Source organism: Ambystoma mexicanum, chromosome 3p, assembly GCF_040938575.1.
Source record: "Ambystoma mexicanum isolate Mex_15411 chromosome 3p, UKY_AmexF1_1, whole genome shotgun sequence".
Lineage (NCBI taxonomy): Eukaryota > Metazoa > Chordata > Amphibia > Caudata > Ambystomatidae > Ambystoma > Ambystoma mexicanum.
This window is the reverse complement of record NC_090925.1, coordinates 1,258,342,303-1,258,359,891: the sequence shown is the minus strand read 5'-3', so window position 1 is coordinate 1,258,359,891 and position 17,589 is coordinate 1,258,342,303. Positions and strand designations below refer to the sequence as shown.

The 17,589-nt window shown below is 44.5% G+C and overlaps 1 protein-coding gene across 1 annotated transcript in view; it reads right to left on the bottom strand.

Moving 5' to 3' along the window:
* The window catches only part of LOC138580055 (guanylyl cyclase C-like), a 493,661-nt gene that overhangs the window by 34,083 nt on the left and 441,989 nt on the right, over positions 1–17,589 (bottom strand). The window contains exons 19-21 of the mRNA XM_069650291.1: positions 11,121–11,297; positions 8,073–8,265; positions 397–571 (exon numbers count right to left, since the gene is read on the bottom strand). Of these exons, the coding sequence (XP_069506392.1) occupies positions 397–571; positions 8,073–8,265; positions 11,121–11,297 (545 nt within the window). The remainder of the gene's footprint in view (positions 1–396; positions 572–8,072; positions 8,266–11,120; positions 11,298–17,589) is intronic.

Genomic DNA, 17,589 nt, shown 5'->3' with positions numbered 1-17,589 from the left:
CATCCCCGGGTCCGCTCTTAGAAACTTTTGGGTATTAAGTGTGTTATAAATAACCAATTACAATTACAAAGAGCTGGTGTGAAGTCAGGCACCCCACCGGCAATAAACAGGCGTTATTACTGGCACCAGTATTACTCGGGCCGGTAATCCCGGCAAACGACCTATGGAGCCCTATGCGTTCCATGAAATGGGGATTAACCTACTGTTGCCGGCACCTGTAATCTGTCAGACATTTTGGCAGATAAGGTGCTGGTAACGTTATTACTGTTGGTTGGTACTTACCGCCAGATTTACCATAGTCCTCCATTGTAGGCTGGTGTCAATCTAATGCAATCCTTTGTGATTTAAGTGGCTGTTTATAGGTAGTTTTCAACTAACATAACCACATCGCCATACCAGAGTGAATCCCGATGCGTATCCACACCGGCAGGCCCGGCAGGTGCTGGAGCTGAAAGGTTCCCATGAAGCTGAGGATGTCCAAAGCCATTCTGCAGATATCCACTGCGTGACGGTTGCCATTCCTGTCCGGTAGGCCACTGGCAACCATATAAGCATCTCCAATGGTCTCCACCTAAGGGTGACAAACAGATGGTTTAGCACACAGAGTTGGACACTTCATCTTGATGGACAAATCCCACCCATACAAGTTTATGTTAATAGCTTGTGTCCTCTACTGACCCGCAACCAAGTGCTTGTTTTTATAAATTGATCATTACAATGTGCAGTAAATAAATTGATAAAAGAAAACAAGTAGGAATAGCTTTATATAGGGAGTTGTCTCATCCAGACTGATCGCAAAAAGGGTTTAGTTTTTATGTATTTCTTAAAATATGCAGTATCCCTGTGCTTAGAAAGGCCCACTGCATATTTGTACCTATGCGCTGTATCAGTGAATGAGAGTTTGCCAAATCAAGAAGAATTTCATATTTCCTAGAGATCCATGGACTCGAGTGAGAGGTAGGAGTTTTCCCAATTGGCTACTCTTCAGGTAGTTCAACGATATTTGAGAAGTTTAAGTTACTTACCTGTAGCTGTATTTCTCCAGCATTGGTATCTTTCATAGATTCACACGCTTGAATATTCCCCATCGTCAGACCGTGAATCCCCAGTGATTTAAAAATAATTATTACATATATACATTAATTCCATAGAAAAAAAGGCAATGAGAATTGCCCATTATGTCCAATGAGACATTCACTTGTGTAGTCCCTCCATCTCACTTTGGTCCTTTATGACCCTAACCAATGAGGTTGCAGGGCTTAAGCTCCACCCCAGGCAGCCATCTTCAGATTTTGTGTCGTATAGTGACTGCATATATGACAACTGCCGGGCCTTGGAGCAGCCTCTCAGGGGAGGCGGGTGGGCGCATGTGAATCTATGAAAGATGTCAATGCTGGTGAAATACAGCTACAGGTAAGTAACTAAGACTTCTCCACCATTGGATCTTTCATAGATTCACATGCTTGAATAGAATACCAAGCAGTTAAGCATGTCCAAAATTGGTTGCACCCTGAGGGTTAATCTTCAGTATAGCTAGTGTATAGCCACTCAACTTAAGTCACATATAATAGGGAAGGCTGGAGAAAAGGCTGCTCCTACCTTAAACAACTAGGCGGTGGAGGACCACCTGTCCAACCGCTGATGCCTTGTTTGTGTCTTCTGTTAAGCAATAATGCTTGGCGAATGTCTGTAGCGTGCTCCAGGTAGCCACTCTACAAATGTCTTTTATCGCTACTCCTGCGTGGAATGCGACCAAGGCTGCTCTTCCCCTGGTGGAGTGAGCTGTGGGAGGTCTAGTGAGCGGGTCACCTTTAGACTGATGGCAATGGCTTATGCAGTTAGTCGCCCAGCGTCAGAAGCCTTGCTTAGAGATACATTGTCCCTTCGTGTAACCTGAGAATGCCACGAAAAGCCTTGGGGAAGCACGGAACTCCTTGATTCTGTGAATGTAGAATTTGAGCACTCGCGCAACATCTAGCGAGTGCAGTTCTCTTTTTGCCATTGAAGTATGGTTGCAGAAAAAAGTAGGGTGAACAATACGCTATGAGCATCATCCAGCATGGTTGTTCCTTCACTCTGCGTACCACTCGTTCTATCAATGGGGCCAGTGGAAAAGCATACAGGAACCGGCCTGTCCGGGTTATTGAGAATGCGTACCCCAGTGATAGAGCCTCTGGGTATCTCGAGGCGAACAGGTGGCATTTCTTGTTGTCGCTAGTGGCGAAGAGATCAATCTCCGGTTGTCCCCACATGCAGAATATCCGTTGAGTCTCTTCCTTGTCTCGTTCTCACTCGTGGGAGGTCGTGTAATCACTGCTCAATTTGTCTGCTTGGACATTGTCTACTCCTGGCAGGTGTTCTATTTTCAACTGGACCCTGTGCTATAACGCCCATGCCCATTGCTTCTGTGCTTCTCTGGATAGCATCACTGATCTTATGCCTCCCTGCTTGTTGGTATAATGCATGGAGGTTGTGTTGTCCATCGGAATCGTCTCTACTTACCCTGCTAGTACAGGTAAGAAAGCCTTCAGTGTCCAGCAGATTGCTCTGAACTCCACAACGCTTATGTGTAGTCGAGACTCTTGTGTTGACCACGTGCCCTTTGTCTGTAGTTCTGCCAAGTGTGCTCCCCAGCCTGACAGGGACGCATCCATTCTGAGAAGAAGCATCAAAGTGGGAGCTTGAAATGACATTCCCTGTGACAGATATTGTGGTGTGCCCCACCATTGAAGTGCTCTGTGGAAGATTAGTGGAAGTTGGATGACATCTTCCCATGACCCGTGTGCTTGGGCCCATTGGTGGTCCAGGGTCTCTTGTATTGGCCTCATGTGTATTCTGCAGTTAGGTATGAGATATATACATGAGGACATCATGCCCAGGAGCGATTTGAAAGATCGTACTGTGGTTGTTGTACTGTCGAGGAACCATGAAATTAGTTGCAGCATCATGGATACTCTGTCTGCAGAGGGTCGTACCCTGGGAATGTAGGTGGTCAGCTCTGCTCCCAGGAAGAGAGCTGTCTTGGCAGGTACGGGCCAGGATTTGGTTTTATTTATGGAAAATCCTAGGTCTTTCAGGAGATTCCTTGTCTCTGCAACCGTCGTGGTTGCGAGGTTGAACAAGGGTGCCTTTATTAATCAATCATCTAGATAGAGAAAAACTTCAGTTCCTGAGCATCTGAGGTTTGCTGCCACCAGTGCCAGGCACTTGGTGAAGACTCTTGGTGCCAACCCTAGGCCGAAGGGGAGAACTTGGAACTAGAAATGTGCATCTCCCACTGAGAACCTGAGAAATCTTCTGTGTGCTGGGTGGATGGGGATGGAAGTACGCGTCTTCCAAATCCAGGGTTGCTAGAAAGTCGTTTTTGTTTAGCCATGAGGACATTTTGTAATGATGTCATTTTGAATTTGATGCGCTTGACGAATTTGTTTAGCGTCATTAGGTCCAATATTGGTTTCCAATGGACATTCTTTTACCTGATTAGGAAGATCCGGGAATAGAAGCCTTTTCCCCTTTGGTCTACTGGGACTGGTTCTATGGCTGCTTTTTGAAACAGTTTGCAAATTTCTATCTTCGTATGTTTCATCAAGTGTGTTTTGTGTGGTTGGGGCGGGAGGGAGGGAGGTTGGTCTACAAATTCGATAGGGTGGCCCTTGCGAATGACTTGTAAGACCCACTTGTCTGATGCAATGTTTCGCCACTGGTGGTAATGTTGGCTTATCCTTCCTCCCACAGGGGTGTGCTGTGGGAGGGATAGGTGTGGATTGTCAGTTCTCTTTAGATTGTGTTTTAGCATGGTTTGAGCCACGTCTGCCTCTTTGAATATTGAATCTGGCCGTAGATTGGTGATATTTATTGTCTTGAAAGGTACAGCCTTGCGTTCTCTGACCATAGGCCGGTCTGTTGTGCCCTCTGAATCTGGAGGATGAGTCCCAAAAAGACCGAAAGGTGCGGCGGTCCTTGTCTTTATCTTTCAGCGAGCTGATAGCCCTGGCTGTGTCGGTGTCCAACTTAATGCCTTTAAGATGGTCATCAATCTTTTTTCCAAAGAGGTCATGCCCGTCGAAGGGCATATCTAGAATCTGTGCTTGGACTTCTGGTCTGAAATTGGTTGCTTTCATCCAAGCCTGTCTTTTGAGGACCGTTCCGTGGGCTATTTGCTGGAAACCTAAATCAGCAACGTCTACTGCTCCATCGATCATGTGATCGGAGGCGGCTTCCCTATCAGGTATTATTTCCCTTGCTTCATCTTGAAACTCAGCCGGTAGGTGCTTGATTAGCTTTGATTTACGAAGCCAGAGTTCCTGGTGAAATCGAGCTGTCATAGCTAGAGCATTACCTGCTGTGATGGTTAGGGAAGCTGATGACGAAAACTTCCTGCCGATGGCTTCAAGTTTTCATCCTTCCTTGTCAGGTGGTGCTGTCAATGGTGATGAGGGGTTTGCTAGTTTCTTTTGTGCCGCGACTGTGATGACTGAGTCAGGTTTTGTGCGTCCTCTTAAGCATAGAGGAGCCATGTCTGGGGGCTTATATTTTTTCTCTGGTTGTGATACCAGAGCGGGTGTAGACAGAGGTGTAGAAAGGATTCTCACGCCTGCATCCCAGACTGTGTCTAAGAGAGGCATAGTAGTGACAGTCCTTCTTCGCTTATTCCTGTGTTCGTATATGACTGATTTCTTCTCCTCTGAGGTTACCTGAATTTTGAAAAGGTCTGCTGCTTTGCCAATGATGGTGTGAAAGAATACCAGTTCATCAGGTGGTGAGGTTTCCCCTGGGGAATCACGTTTTCTTGGTTTCTCTGTTACATAGTCATCCCATTCTCTTTGTGTGTCTGGGTCATGTCTAATCTCTCCTTCCTCTGGTTCCTCTGTGTCCGTGAAGTCTCTGAACGGGTCCACCTGCCAATCTGAAATTGATGCAGTTGAAGGTACTATAGTTGGATCTCTTGTTGGCAAGGGTCTCCTAGGTCTACGTGAGGCTCTTGGGGGTGACACTCTTGTCAGTGAAGCACTTCATGACAGTGGTCTGTCTCTGGGCCTGTGAGGCGGTTCAGGAGAGCGTGGGTGTTTACGGGCTCTACTACTGGTAGGAGAGCCTCTCGGTGTACTGTAATGTGGTGACTTGTCTCTTTGTGGAGATCTTGTGCTCCTTAAGCTTGCCGATTCATTTCTATGCCTGGGGGCAGGTGGTGCCAATGGTTGGGATCTTTGGTGTCTATTGACCTCATGTATGATTCTTTGCATGGATTCCATCAGCATAGGGTCATATGGGTACGTGACATCCTCAGTAGTAGGGTGCCATGCTGGACTATTCTCTTTAGGGGTGTAAATGGGTTGTTCTCCCATGATTTCAGTGTCAGAGAATTCCTCTTGCAGAATGATATCTGGTAACTCTACCATCTTCTTGATTGGTGATAATTGTATTATTACAGGTTCTTCCTGTCCTCCTGGAGTGGTTGGAGTTGTGTCTTTAGCCTTATTTGTGTTATCCTCCTTGGAAAGTGTTCTTGCCACTGACGGAGGGCACATGGATGGCTTTTCTGGCTTGTTTTTCCCTGTCGACATTGGTGTCGATGGTTTCGTTGACGACAACGACGACTGATGCTTCGTCAACAATGATTTCGTGGACGAGTGTTGTGATGTTGGTTCCGTCGACGAGAGCTTCGTGGATGAATGGTGTATTTCCTTTCACTTCGAAATTTGGAGCGTGATCGTAGACAGTTTTTCCTTCGTGGATGGTCTGGACTTCGATGGCCCGTTATTATTACTACCGCTCATAGAGGGCGGTCCCATAGACGATCATTCCCCAGACAAAGATTTAGAAGTTATCTCCTTAACTTTTGAGGCCGTTTCTTCTTCTGTATGATGCTTTTTCTGACCCACAGAGCTCAAGGAAGCTCTTCTTTACCCTTTTCTTGCTCTTGTGAGTAGGGGAGTTCCCTCTTTCCACTGAAAAGGCCCTTCTTTTAGAAGTTTGTCTCTCAGCTTGTTTGTGAGATGTAACAGGGGGTGTTTTGGCAGATTCCTCATCTGAGGAGTGGAACTTGGACTCCAAATGTAATACTAGCCTCCTGAGCCTTTCTTGTAAAGTCTTGTTGGGGAAAGCTTTACAGATTTCACACTGGTGAATATCATGAGGGTATAAACAGTAGATGCACTGTTCATGTGGATCCCTCCTGTACACTAGCTTCTTTCTGCATCTGCTGCTGCAATCCAATCCTTGAACAAGGCTTCTTGGCAGTTGGTGTTTTCTCAGCCTTGGTGTGAAGTAAATCTTCACTCGATGAAAAAAGATTAAAATCTTGTGCTTTCAGATCCCAGAAAGTCACAAATGGTATCCCTTGACTAGATGAATAAGACAGAATAAAATTCGAAATATAGCTTGAACAGCTAAAGATAGTAAAATCGAAGAAAGCTCAGAGAGCTGGGATCCCCCCTGTCTGTTAGACTGCAGTGAAAACTCTGAAGTTGGCTGCCTGGGGTGGCGCTTAAGCCCTGCTACCTCATTGGTTAGGGTCATAAAGGACCAACGTGAGGTGGAGGGACTACACAAGTGAATGTCTCATTGGACATAATGGGCAATTCTCATTGCCATTTTTCTATGGAAATAATGTTTATATATAATAATTTTTAAATCACAAAGGATTCCCGGTCTGGCGACAGGGAATATTCAAACATGTGAATCTATGAAAGATCCAATGCTGGAGAAAGTGAGCAGTCTACTGTCTATGGCAATGCGGTCAGCCTGCACGTGCATAATGAGGTAGGGCAGAAACAAGCATGCCTTGGTCCTAGACACACGTGTAGCTATTTTAAGAATACATTTCTATCAGTTATGATTGGCAGAAGGTGCAGCTACAATAAAAGAAGAGGATTAAACCATAAAGTAAACAGTTTATTTCATGAAATTAACCATTTAGTTTTAAGTGGAAGCGAGTTAGGAAAATGTTATTAAATGTTCAAAGTGCCTTTTTGTAAAGGAAAGTTAACATTGTTAAAATAATTGTTCTGGTATACCTATGTGGGAAAAAATCCAACCACATTAAACAGAAAATGAATGTTTCAAGTTATCTGTGACTATTAGTCTCATTAGAAAGATTGCAGACACATGAACCCTGTGGGGGGCGGAAAGGTTTGTCTTGTATTATTGTAACCTTACTTACCACTACCATTTTGTGCTGAAGTTTTCCATCTTTTGTCATGTTGCTCTGTCTTTCCACTTAGCGCTGTGTTTTCCCCTCTGCCCTGCTGAATGTCCTGGTCAGCAAAGCTGTTTCTCTGTTATTCTGCAGGATGCAATCTTCTGCTATTGCTCGCCTCTGGGAACGCCTCCAGTTCTCGCCAGGCAGACATAGTTTATCTTGAAATGTCTGACAGGACTGGTCATATTATTTGCAAGGATGGGGTTTAGAGGGAGCTGTTTTCACTTCATTCTGCTTGTAACGCGATTGCCACAAATTCCGAACGTTAAAGGCATTTTTTTGCCATAAAACAATAAAATAAAAAAATAAAAATCTGAATACAGTGGGTGGTACTGCAAGGAAGTCCCGGTAGCAAGCTGGCAGCTGTATATGGTGTGCCCTCTAATTAGTTCTCTCCTCGCAGCGCTGGTGGATTACTCTGCACGGGGCCTGATGGAAAATCTCTTAGAGACCAAGGGAGATTTCACGGCATAATAACCCACCCCCAAGTTATGAGTTGGGGAATGGTCATTATCCCAAGTGTTAATGACCCCTCCTGACTTCTATAAGGCTATTAGGACATGCAGTTGTGGAACTAAACTTGAAAGTGTCTTAATTGTGGGAAGGAAATGAGCACGCAAAAGTAACTTGCAATGTTTATATAATGAAAACAGAGCTAGTAACAATAAACTGTACACATGTGTGTTTCATTGCAGTCTGTTGGTTTGGGGAATTAAACTGTTGATGCTTCACACTGCCTTAATTGGACTTACCTTTTATTCAGACCGTTACTGTTGTCTTGGGTCCTCGGTACCAAGAGGCCACATGGATAGTAAAAGTATGCACTTTAGAAAGCTTTGTAACATAGAACTTTGGTGGAAGGTGGCAATACCTTGTAGACGTCATGGTGGTCTAGGATGTAATCGAAGTTCTTGTACACGCTGTTGAGCATGTCCACCACCTCCATGGGCATGCTGTACTTGCAGATGGTGGTGAAGCCCACAATGTCGCTGAAGTAAATGGTGACTTCCTCAAAGAGTTCTGGTTCCACGCGTCCCGTCTCTTTTAGGGACTTCACCACTGGCCTTAAAAATACATACACAAGAAACCCTTAGATAAGCAGAGGTGCATTAAACAATGCAATTGAATAACACCCTCCAGAAACTCTACACATTAAAGCCAGTTCCCAGAGTAAATAACAATGTAGAACATGTGATAACACTTACATAGGACGAGGAATAGGATTCATCAGGACCTACCACATGGTGAAGACTGCTGTGCAGTAGGATTTCATGGTTTGGGATCGTTTGGTCATCTGATAATTGTTCACGGCAACCCCAAACCCGCCTCCCCTACTGACCTTCTTGCTCGCCTCCAAGTCCCTTGCACCTCTGCGGCATCAGATCCGTCCCTCTAACACGGGTCAGATCCGACGCCGCAGGGTCCCCCTTTCTTCTTTTTTTTTCAGTCCCTCGTTGCCATGTTGACGAATCGGGGGACTCCTTCGCAACCCCAAGACCAAAAATATTGAACGTGGGGAGCGGTTGCCACCGCTGCGACCCCCGCTCCACATGTTTTGTATGTTTTACAATCAATCAGATGGTATTGGCCGAATTCGGTCAAATGTATCATTCGATTGATTATAAACGATCAATTAGGCTAATATTGGATTTAATAACCGTTCACGGGTTGATGAACAGAAGTCTTACATATCATAATGTTTTATCATACTCCTCAAACGGCAAGGTCAAACACCTTGTTATTCCTATCCATGAGCTAATAATTATAACGGGACTTAAATATAATAAGATCCAACACCCATACACAGTATTAAGGATGTGGACCATAGATGGTACTCTACACAGATATTTTATGATTCTGCACATTCTTTCTGTATGTCCTGATTTTCTCTGACCAAACAAACCAGTATCCTAAGTTGTGGCTACCTCCGAACTTTTCCCTCTTTATAGAGTGGGGTGTTCAGAGGCCAGAATATCAAGCTTAATCTGCATGATGCCCAAAGACTTATCTATATTTCAAACTGCTTTGTAGAAAGCCTGCAGGACAGAAGACTAGCCTGCATTCCCTGAGGAGAATCCATGCTCCCTCCAAAAGCCAATGAAAACAGTCATAGCGTCTACCAGAAAAAAAACGGGTGGAGCCAAGGGTGGATCCTGGAAATAATGGCTTGGTTCCCAATTTCTGAAAAAGATTCAGGATCTGCTGTAGCTCTTTGATGTGATAGTCAGGGAGAGATGACCATGAACATGATTACCTATCTTGAAATGTGGCTGCTGCATGTGGCATGGCCATTTTGGGAGAACCAGAATTACCTTGGCATAAGTAGACCCTCATCAGCATCACAGGCACTGAGATAATTGACATCTCAGGGTCACTAAAAGGGTACTGCTGGATTACTCAGTGTCTTTTTAGATGTTCCCATCCTAGTAATTATGTAAACATAATACATTTAATTGATGACACATAGGATGCAATATTTCTGTTGTGATGAAAGACTGAACGAGTAAAGTTTTTACAGACAGAAAAGAAGGCTAGCAATTGGGTTTTCCTAGCCTCTATAAATTGATGCAATGGGTCCTATTGGTAGGGAGAGGGACCCCTATTTGACCCCAGCACAAAAGGGAACTCTTGTCCATCTATTAAGATTTGAAGGAAAGCCTTTATTCTCTGGCATTTCCACGTATGTTTTTGGCATGTGGAGAGCTGCACTATCGAAGGGACGGTGTCTGTAAAAATTATCGAATTTAAAATAACGAATGGAGAAATGACTAAATTATTTTACCAATTTATTTCGAAATTTCGGCCATTTTACAAAAATATAGGTGTGGGGTGGGGTAAGGGTAATAGTTAAGGTAAGGGGGAGAGTGGGCAGGGGCAAGGGGTGCCACCGAGCTCCCGCAATATAAAAAAAGAAAATACGCTAATTTCTCCATTCGATCATTTCATGGTAATCCGGAAGGGATTCCTAGCACAGGTAATTCTTACATCCATTGTCTGTGCTTTTTTAGGTCCAGGAAATTGAGTTCTGACAAAGTTATGCCATTGGTGGGTACTAAGTTTTTTCTAGTAATATTAGGAAAGGATCTTGCAGTCATGGTATTTGCTGATAGGAAATATAATTTTGTTTTCTCAAGAACTGCAATGAGACTGTTCTTGCCGGATAATCGTTCATTGGCACCCTGGAAGGGGGAGCTAGCCCGCTATATTCAGTGGTACAAGCATGCGTTCTGAGTAGCCGGAGTGCTTCTCAGCCTGCACCCTGTTCCCTTTCCTCAGGCCTCCCCCAAAGCACCTGCGAAGATCATGCGTGGGTGCTAAGGGTGGGAATTCTTACGCTGCTGCCTGATGCCACCCAGTATTTTTAAATTGTCTTTTCCTTGTTGATGATGGTACAGTCAACAACAAGGGAAACAATATTGTGAAACACTACACAGCGCCGGGCAGCAGCGTAACATTTTCTTCTTCTTTTTTTAATTCAAACACAACCTTGGCACGTGTGTGAGCTACCTGGGGGATAATGGTCATAAGACCCTTGGCAGGGGGCCGACCCTGCCAGTTACAGTACCGCTGGCTACATCAAGGTATCCTTGCTTCGCTCAGGCCCTTAACTTGGGCAGCGGGTCATTAACAGTAGTATCGGCCCCTCTCTGCTGGTGATATCGCCTCAGTAACATATCATGTCCCAAATGTTGGCAATCAGTATAAAGGATAACGCCAAGGACCGTTCCCGTCCAACGATATTAATGAGCAACTTTTGTGACATTTATGCCCTGGCACAGAGTGAGGATTAATGGAAATGGCCTCCAAAACTTGTAGAGTTTCGGGGCCATTATTCAATGATATCTAGAAGACTTCACCTCGTCAAGGGTCGTTCCAATAATAGAGGATATACTTTGACATGACAGATTCTTGTACTGACCCCGGCAGCAGCATGAAGTTCAGCCTGTCCGCGCGGTCCCGCTCAGCCTTGAACAGCTCTGTCCGCTCCTCCACCAGGTGCTCCAGGTTCCGGGAGTACAGCTGCAAGCGCCGGATCAGGGTATCCATGTAGCTCTCATTGGTCTGACTGTGGAAGTTAGAGCACATGTGAGGAGGGCTCCAACATAAGAGCCCAGGAAAGCCGGTGCATTGATGCAACCTCTAGTGGTTACAGTGCTGCCGGTGATGCGCTGAGAAACACACAACTGTGGTACTTCCTTGCCCCATAATAGCCTCATTAGGACTAGGACTGCTCACACCGCATCCAGGGCACCCCAATTCATCTGCTCTGAGTTGCTGTCAAGTTTACATTAAACCATGCACATGCAAACATGAATATGTAAAAGCAAAACAAATGTGCACATGCCATTATAAGAGAAATTAATAATCAGATTTCATAACACTTACAATTGCCATCAGTTGTGGGGCCAGATTACAGAAACTTCGCACAGGTGCAAGTGCTTTTTTGCACAGTATTAGTACTAGACTACAAATTGCCCTATTGCGAAAAACATCTCATTTCAATGCATTTTTGCACCAGGGCAAACTTTGCCCTAGTGCAAAAATGCATTGAAAGCACAGGTTTTTGTGTGCAATAGAGTGATGTTTGTTCTAGTGCTAATAACATGAGACAATACGCTTGCCATGGTGCATGTTTTTTTTTAATATGGCACCAATGTATTTTGCATTAGGGCAAACTTTGACCTACGACTAATACCGTGCACGTTTCTGTAATCTGGCCCCGCGTGTGATAATTCACTCACCAATAAAACCAGTTGCATGTCACTAGTTATTGTCATCAACACACCTCACCATGTTTCCCGAAGACCTACTGTTGTGCACAGGGTGTGAATGTGTTGCCCTGCTGGCCGTCCAGCAGTGCAAGCGGAATGTTGGTGCATGGGTGTGATTGACAGATATGGAGGATGCAGGCGGAATGTTGGTGCATGGGTGTGATTGACAGATATGGAGGATGCAGGCGGAATGTTGGTGCATGGGTGTGATTGACAGATATGGAGGATGCAGGCGGAATGTTGGTGCAGGTGTGTGATTGACAGCTCTGAAGGATGCCGGTGAATGCTTGAAGTGAATGTTCTGAGTGGGTCACATGGGGTCTGAGCTGAAGAGGGTGAGGGAGTCAGGTGGGTGATCTCAAAGTACAAATCTCCAACAGCAGGGGTGTTGCTAGGTCTTGGAAAGATCCGGGCTACGCTAATGGCGGGACGTGCAGGATTCGGGGCTAGCTAGCCTTTTGCCTGTAGCCCCTGAACGTCTATCCAGGGCTACAACCAAAATATCTGGGGCTTTAGCCCCCTAATCCCCCCACCCCAAGCAACGCTCCTGTCCAACAGTAACTAGACTCTGTAAATAGTGTAAAATAAAGTATTTTGCGTTTTCCAACTGGAGGCTCGTGGCTGGTCACTAAAGATTTCAAAAAGCAGTAAACCTCAGTCGAAACACTCTAGCCAGGGCTCTAAAGGCTTGCTAGGGGCTGTGACGTCTTCTTACACACAGATTGGTGCAATCAGACGACGTGGAGCTGTGGTCATAAAACATACCGGGGCGACTCTATAGACAGCTCGCATTGCATGCTCAACCTAGATGATCTTGGGGTATTAACGCATGGACCTTGCCATGTTAATCCTAACCAAATATCAAAGAAAAAGCGGCAATGGCCCTGAGCGGATAGAAGACCAAATACTTTTGTCGACGTGTTTTCCGTCACAGCACATTTTGCAAACTGCATGCATAATACATGGCCATTAACTGCACTGTTTCTTCCCTTCTTTCGAGTGCTTATGGAGCTCAGCCACATTAATATTCTCCTTCTCAGCTCCTAGTTCCTTCCTATCAAATCTGCAATGTAAGGACACAAAGGGTGCTTAGAAAGTAAGGATGAGCCTTAATTAGAGAGTCCCAAGGTGCTTCTGACAGAGTGTATTAAGCGTAGCCTTTAGGATATATCCTTCCTGCGGACAGAAACTATCCCCAACGCAAGTCCTATGGCAGAAATAGAGGACCAGCTCCTTGAACGTAGAAAACATTCACAAGGTCTCCCTTCAACCAAGCCAACAAAAGTGTCATCTTTCCCTCTCCAAATACAATCTGGGAAGCAACTTTGGCTCTCTATGCCTTATTGATCACTACAACTTTAAGAGAGCCTTGATTTCCTATATAAACAATGAGGGCACCAACATTTGTTTTAATTTTGATGCCTATTTGGGACTATTGTGTGTGTGTTTGTTTGTTTATTTATTTATATAAACAGTGGAACAATGGAATATGCAATTGGACCAAGCACACAAATGACAGAGATTTTAAAAGCTCGGTTTTGGCATTGCCTATGCACCAATTGAACTGCCCATAATAACCCTTACAAAAGACAGCTTCCCCTTTTTGATTGATTGATGGATCAACCATTAGACGTACTCTATATGGCGCTCAATATGTGTTCGATCGATCACACTCATCAGCGTGCAGAACGGTGATGGATTCCATCTAGAAACATCCTTTTTTGAGGAGGATGCACCTTGCTTTTGCCAAACAATCAGACAGGTCAGTGAAATATAGTTTGGAAATGTGCGGTGCATACAGCTCCCCTGCTTTAAGCCTCTCGAAGTATAGCTTCTCGGTGTATTTTCCAATGTCTTCCAAGACAGACAAACCTCCAAGTATACGTGCAGAAGGCCAGGAGCATTTCTAACAAATTGGCAGGTATGCCACACGTGCACTTGCTGCCATAATAGTTCTCTGTTAACACTGTTGAATGAGGTGATACAATCCACAAAACAACAGTGCAAATAACTCTTAGGTTGTAATGCAAATAAATAAACCAAATATTTCAAGGCAAACTAACTCAAGGTTGTGTACATTCCACCACGAAAGCCCAACTGTCAACAGGGAATCAACGCAAGACCCTGGTCCCATTCAATTGGATCTTCTGACGGGATCTCTGCCCCCTGCGTCCATCTGACGATCAACCTTATAATTGGAGTGGATGCTCTGAGAACATATCATAAAGATTGGAGCCAATATACCGTCTCCTCCCCAGGAATTGTCGCCCTGGCAGCAGCAGTTCCCATAAAGATTAGGCAAAACAGCAGACCCCCAGCTAGACGTTAGTTTATAAACAGAAAGCGCCGATGCCATCAGACCATAGGACACTGGAGGATTTTAAACTCAGTAGAGTCTTTTTTCACTTAGTCATGAGGCATAACAGCAGCATCCCGCAGCCTTCATCGCAATGGCCCTGTTTGAATAGTAGCATATCACTCCAATGTTATCAAACCCCTCAGATTCCCAGTCCTAATCCGCCCCAACCTAGTTTGCAGCCATTAACCAGTGCTGCCTGAAGAGGAAAAACCCATTCGAAGTTTTGCTTTTAGCGAACAGTAAGATTCTTTTGACCCTGTTTAGATTTTCATTTAATACAGATCATTTCTGTAAATGGCAGTCCTAACATTACCTTTCACAAGCAATTTCTAAATGGTTTCATTTTCCCCCAAACGTAATTGATCATAAGGGGAGATGCAATTATCACAATTGATTTCTAGCTCTTTCACTCCTTTTATAGACGGAACTGGCACACGTCCTCCCGGTGGCCAACTCACCTCCCGGTGGCCAACTCACCTCCCGGTGGCCATCTCACCTCCCGTTGGCCATCTCACCTCCCGTTGGCCATCTCACCTCCCGTTGGCTATCTCAGTGCATTTTGGTTATATTATTTTTATGGTGGGTATTCCTCAATGGACCCCTGCCATTTCTCAATTTCTTCACCATCCCACATCACCCTAAAAACCTTCAATATATATGCACTTACCACAACTCCCTAAAAAATATAGCAAAATGGGCGGTTCACCAAAAGTGATGAAACAGACGCGAAGAGGTGAGATAGAACCGTGATCAGCAGGGCCCGTGCAACAGCTCAGGAAATGATCATTGCACTGGATTATGCTACCATTTTGTATTTTAACAAAAGAATTCCCTCACAATGACAACCTTAAGCGGATGCAACTAGACACCAAACGTGAAGCGTATCGGGCAGTGATGGCCATATAATCAAGGCAAAAATACAAATTCACAGAGAATTGAAGCAGAAATAAATCAATGAAAAAGCAAGTGGGAGAGTCATATCTGGGAAAAAGAGACTGAATATCCCTGATAATCGCATCATTAGAAATGTGCCATCACGCTAATAAGCAGCGTGATGCCTTGCTCGTTTCCCTGACAGGTGCCCAGATATGCTTGTCTCATATTAAGCAATGAATCAGTCATTGTGAGCATTATATCCTCTTCCTAACTACATGATATCCAAGTGTTAAAGTTACCGTCTTATAGAAAGGCAGTTTTAGGGCGCTGCACCTACACTAATATAGAACAATAGACATCCCCCAGACTGTCCAAGGTATAATTAACAGCAGAGACTGGAAATGAACAAAATAAACATGTTCAAACTATCAAAACTACCATTAATACAATGGCCACTACAAGACGGAAGTTTGCAAAATCTCAACCAAGCCAACTCTTAGATGGGAAGTTATCAAAATGCACAGATCACTTGCAATGTCCCTGAAAAGTAGGAGCCTCTGCCTACTCTGAACACATTATAAGATTTTGCAGATACACATCATCAAGGGTCCATATCTCCTGAAGTAATATGTAACTAAATCCTAACTCAATCCACACACAAAAGCGACTACTTTGGGTTCCACCACTTTTATAGCAGCCGCCACCATGTTCCAAAATATGAGATATATCATATCCCCAATTGCACTATTCATAGATGTAATGGGGACTCAACACATGCACGTGGGAACACTTTGGTGCACATTTTCCTAGGACGTTTATGCTCACAATTCACAGTGTTCCCCATTTTCATCAATTTTTATGGCGGAGAGGAGAGGCAGAAAACAACCAGCGTTTCCGCCTTCTCATTTCCTCTCTGCCACACAAATGCCACATTTACGCCGGCATGCATTTCGATACTATGCAAATACTATGCACCAGCATAAAGCAGGCGGACTCCATAGGAATCCATTGTAAACGCTGCCTGTCGTGCACACATGGCAGGCAGCATTTACAATTAAACGCTGCCTACCATGCTCACATGGCAGGCAGCGTTAACAATTATGAATACATGCTGCCTACCATGCGTTCATCTAATTGTAATTGTAAATGCCGCCTGCCGTGCCAGCATGGTAGCCAGCATTTACTTATTTGCACTCCCCCCATACAAAAAAGGCCAACATTTGGCAACGAGTAGCCATGTATGTGTATGTCTACCCGTAACTGCTCAGAAGACACACATTACACTCTGGAGCAGTATGAGCTCCCTTGTGATATGGACATGTCACTGCATAGATGCAGTGACTCCCCTGAACAGGCACAGGGTAGATCTGAGCAATAGCAGATCAGAGAAACTGGGCACACTCTGCTGAATTGCATCAATTTTGAGAGCATTCAAATAACTGTTTTCAATTCATGCTGCAGTGCTTGAAATGCACAAACATCTATCACGAACACTATGTGTTATCGCAATCAGTAGAACAAGGCTGTTAATGCTCAGAGAGCCAGAAACGGTGGAGTCACACTTCAAGTCTCCCCTAAGAAAGCATCCATCCATCTGTTGGAACTGGTCACCAACTATTAAAAACCTTGATAACATTATCAATCCAAATGGGCAATTCCTCACCCAAATATGTCAGAGAAATGCCCTTTCTCCTAATTTGGATAGTTTGTCTTCCTAAAACCTGGGTGAAGTGACACCCCAACCAAAGCCAACTCGTAGCATAATATATTGATAACGTCTAACTTCTGGACATAGGAAGCCATTGGGTTCCATTTTAGGATCACTGTTATCTCTCAAGATGGTACATTTCTGGTGATTACAATGGGTCTGTGGCGATGCATTCCCTCCATATTTCTCGACTAGAGCATGCCTAGGTGCAAATATAAATGCATAATTCAAGGATGACCAGTTTGGAATTGTTTGCATGGATATCTCAAACCTTCTCCTTGGTCCCTGTGAGCGCTCACCAGAAGTGGAATATTCCGATGTGGGAGTCGGACATGAGACTGGTCAACTTCCAGTCTAGTCCACATTTCAATAGAGGGGACAGAGTGAACTATGCACTTATGTTTCTTCTTCACTAATGCTTGGGGCAGAGTCGAGGACATGGGGGTTTGCTGCATAGTAGAATCAGATCACAAACCTCTGATTTCGATTTTAAATTATCATCACAGAGATAGACTCTCGTGTCTCAATTAAGGCACCTGCACCCCTGAAAGCTAATTGTGATGATGCTTACCAAAAGCTAAACTAGTGCCTGATCACCTTGGTCAAGACCCAGTAAAGTCCACCAAAAGCAGATTTCCTAAATCCAGAGTATAAATGCTTGATTAGGCTCAGT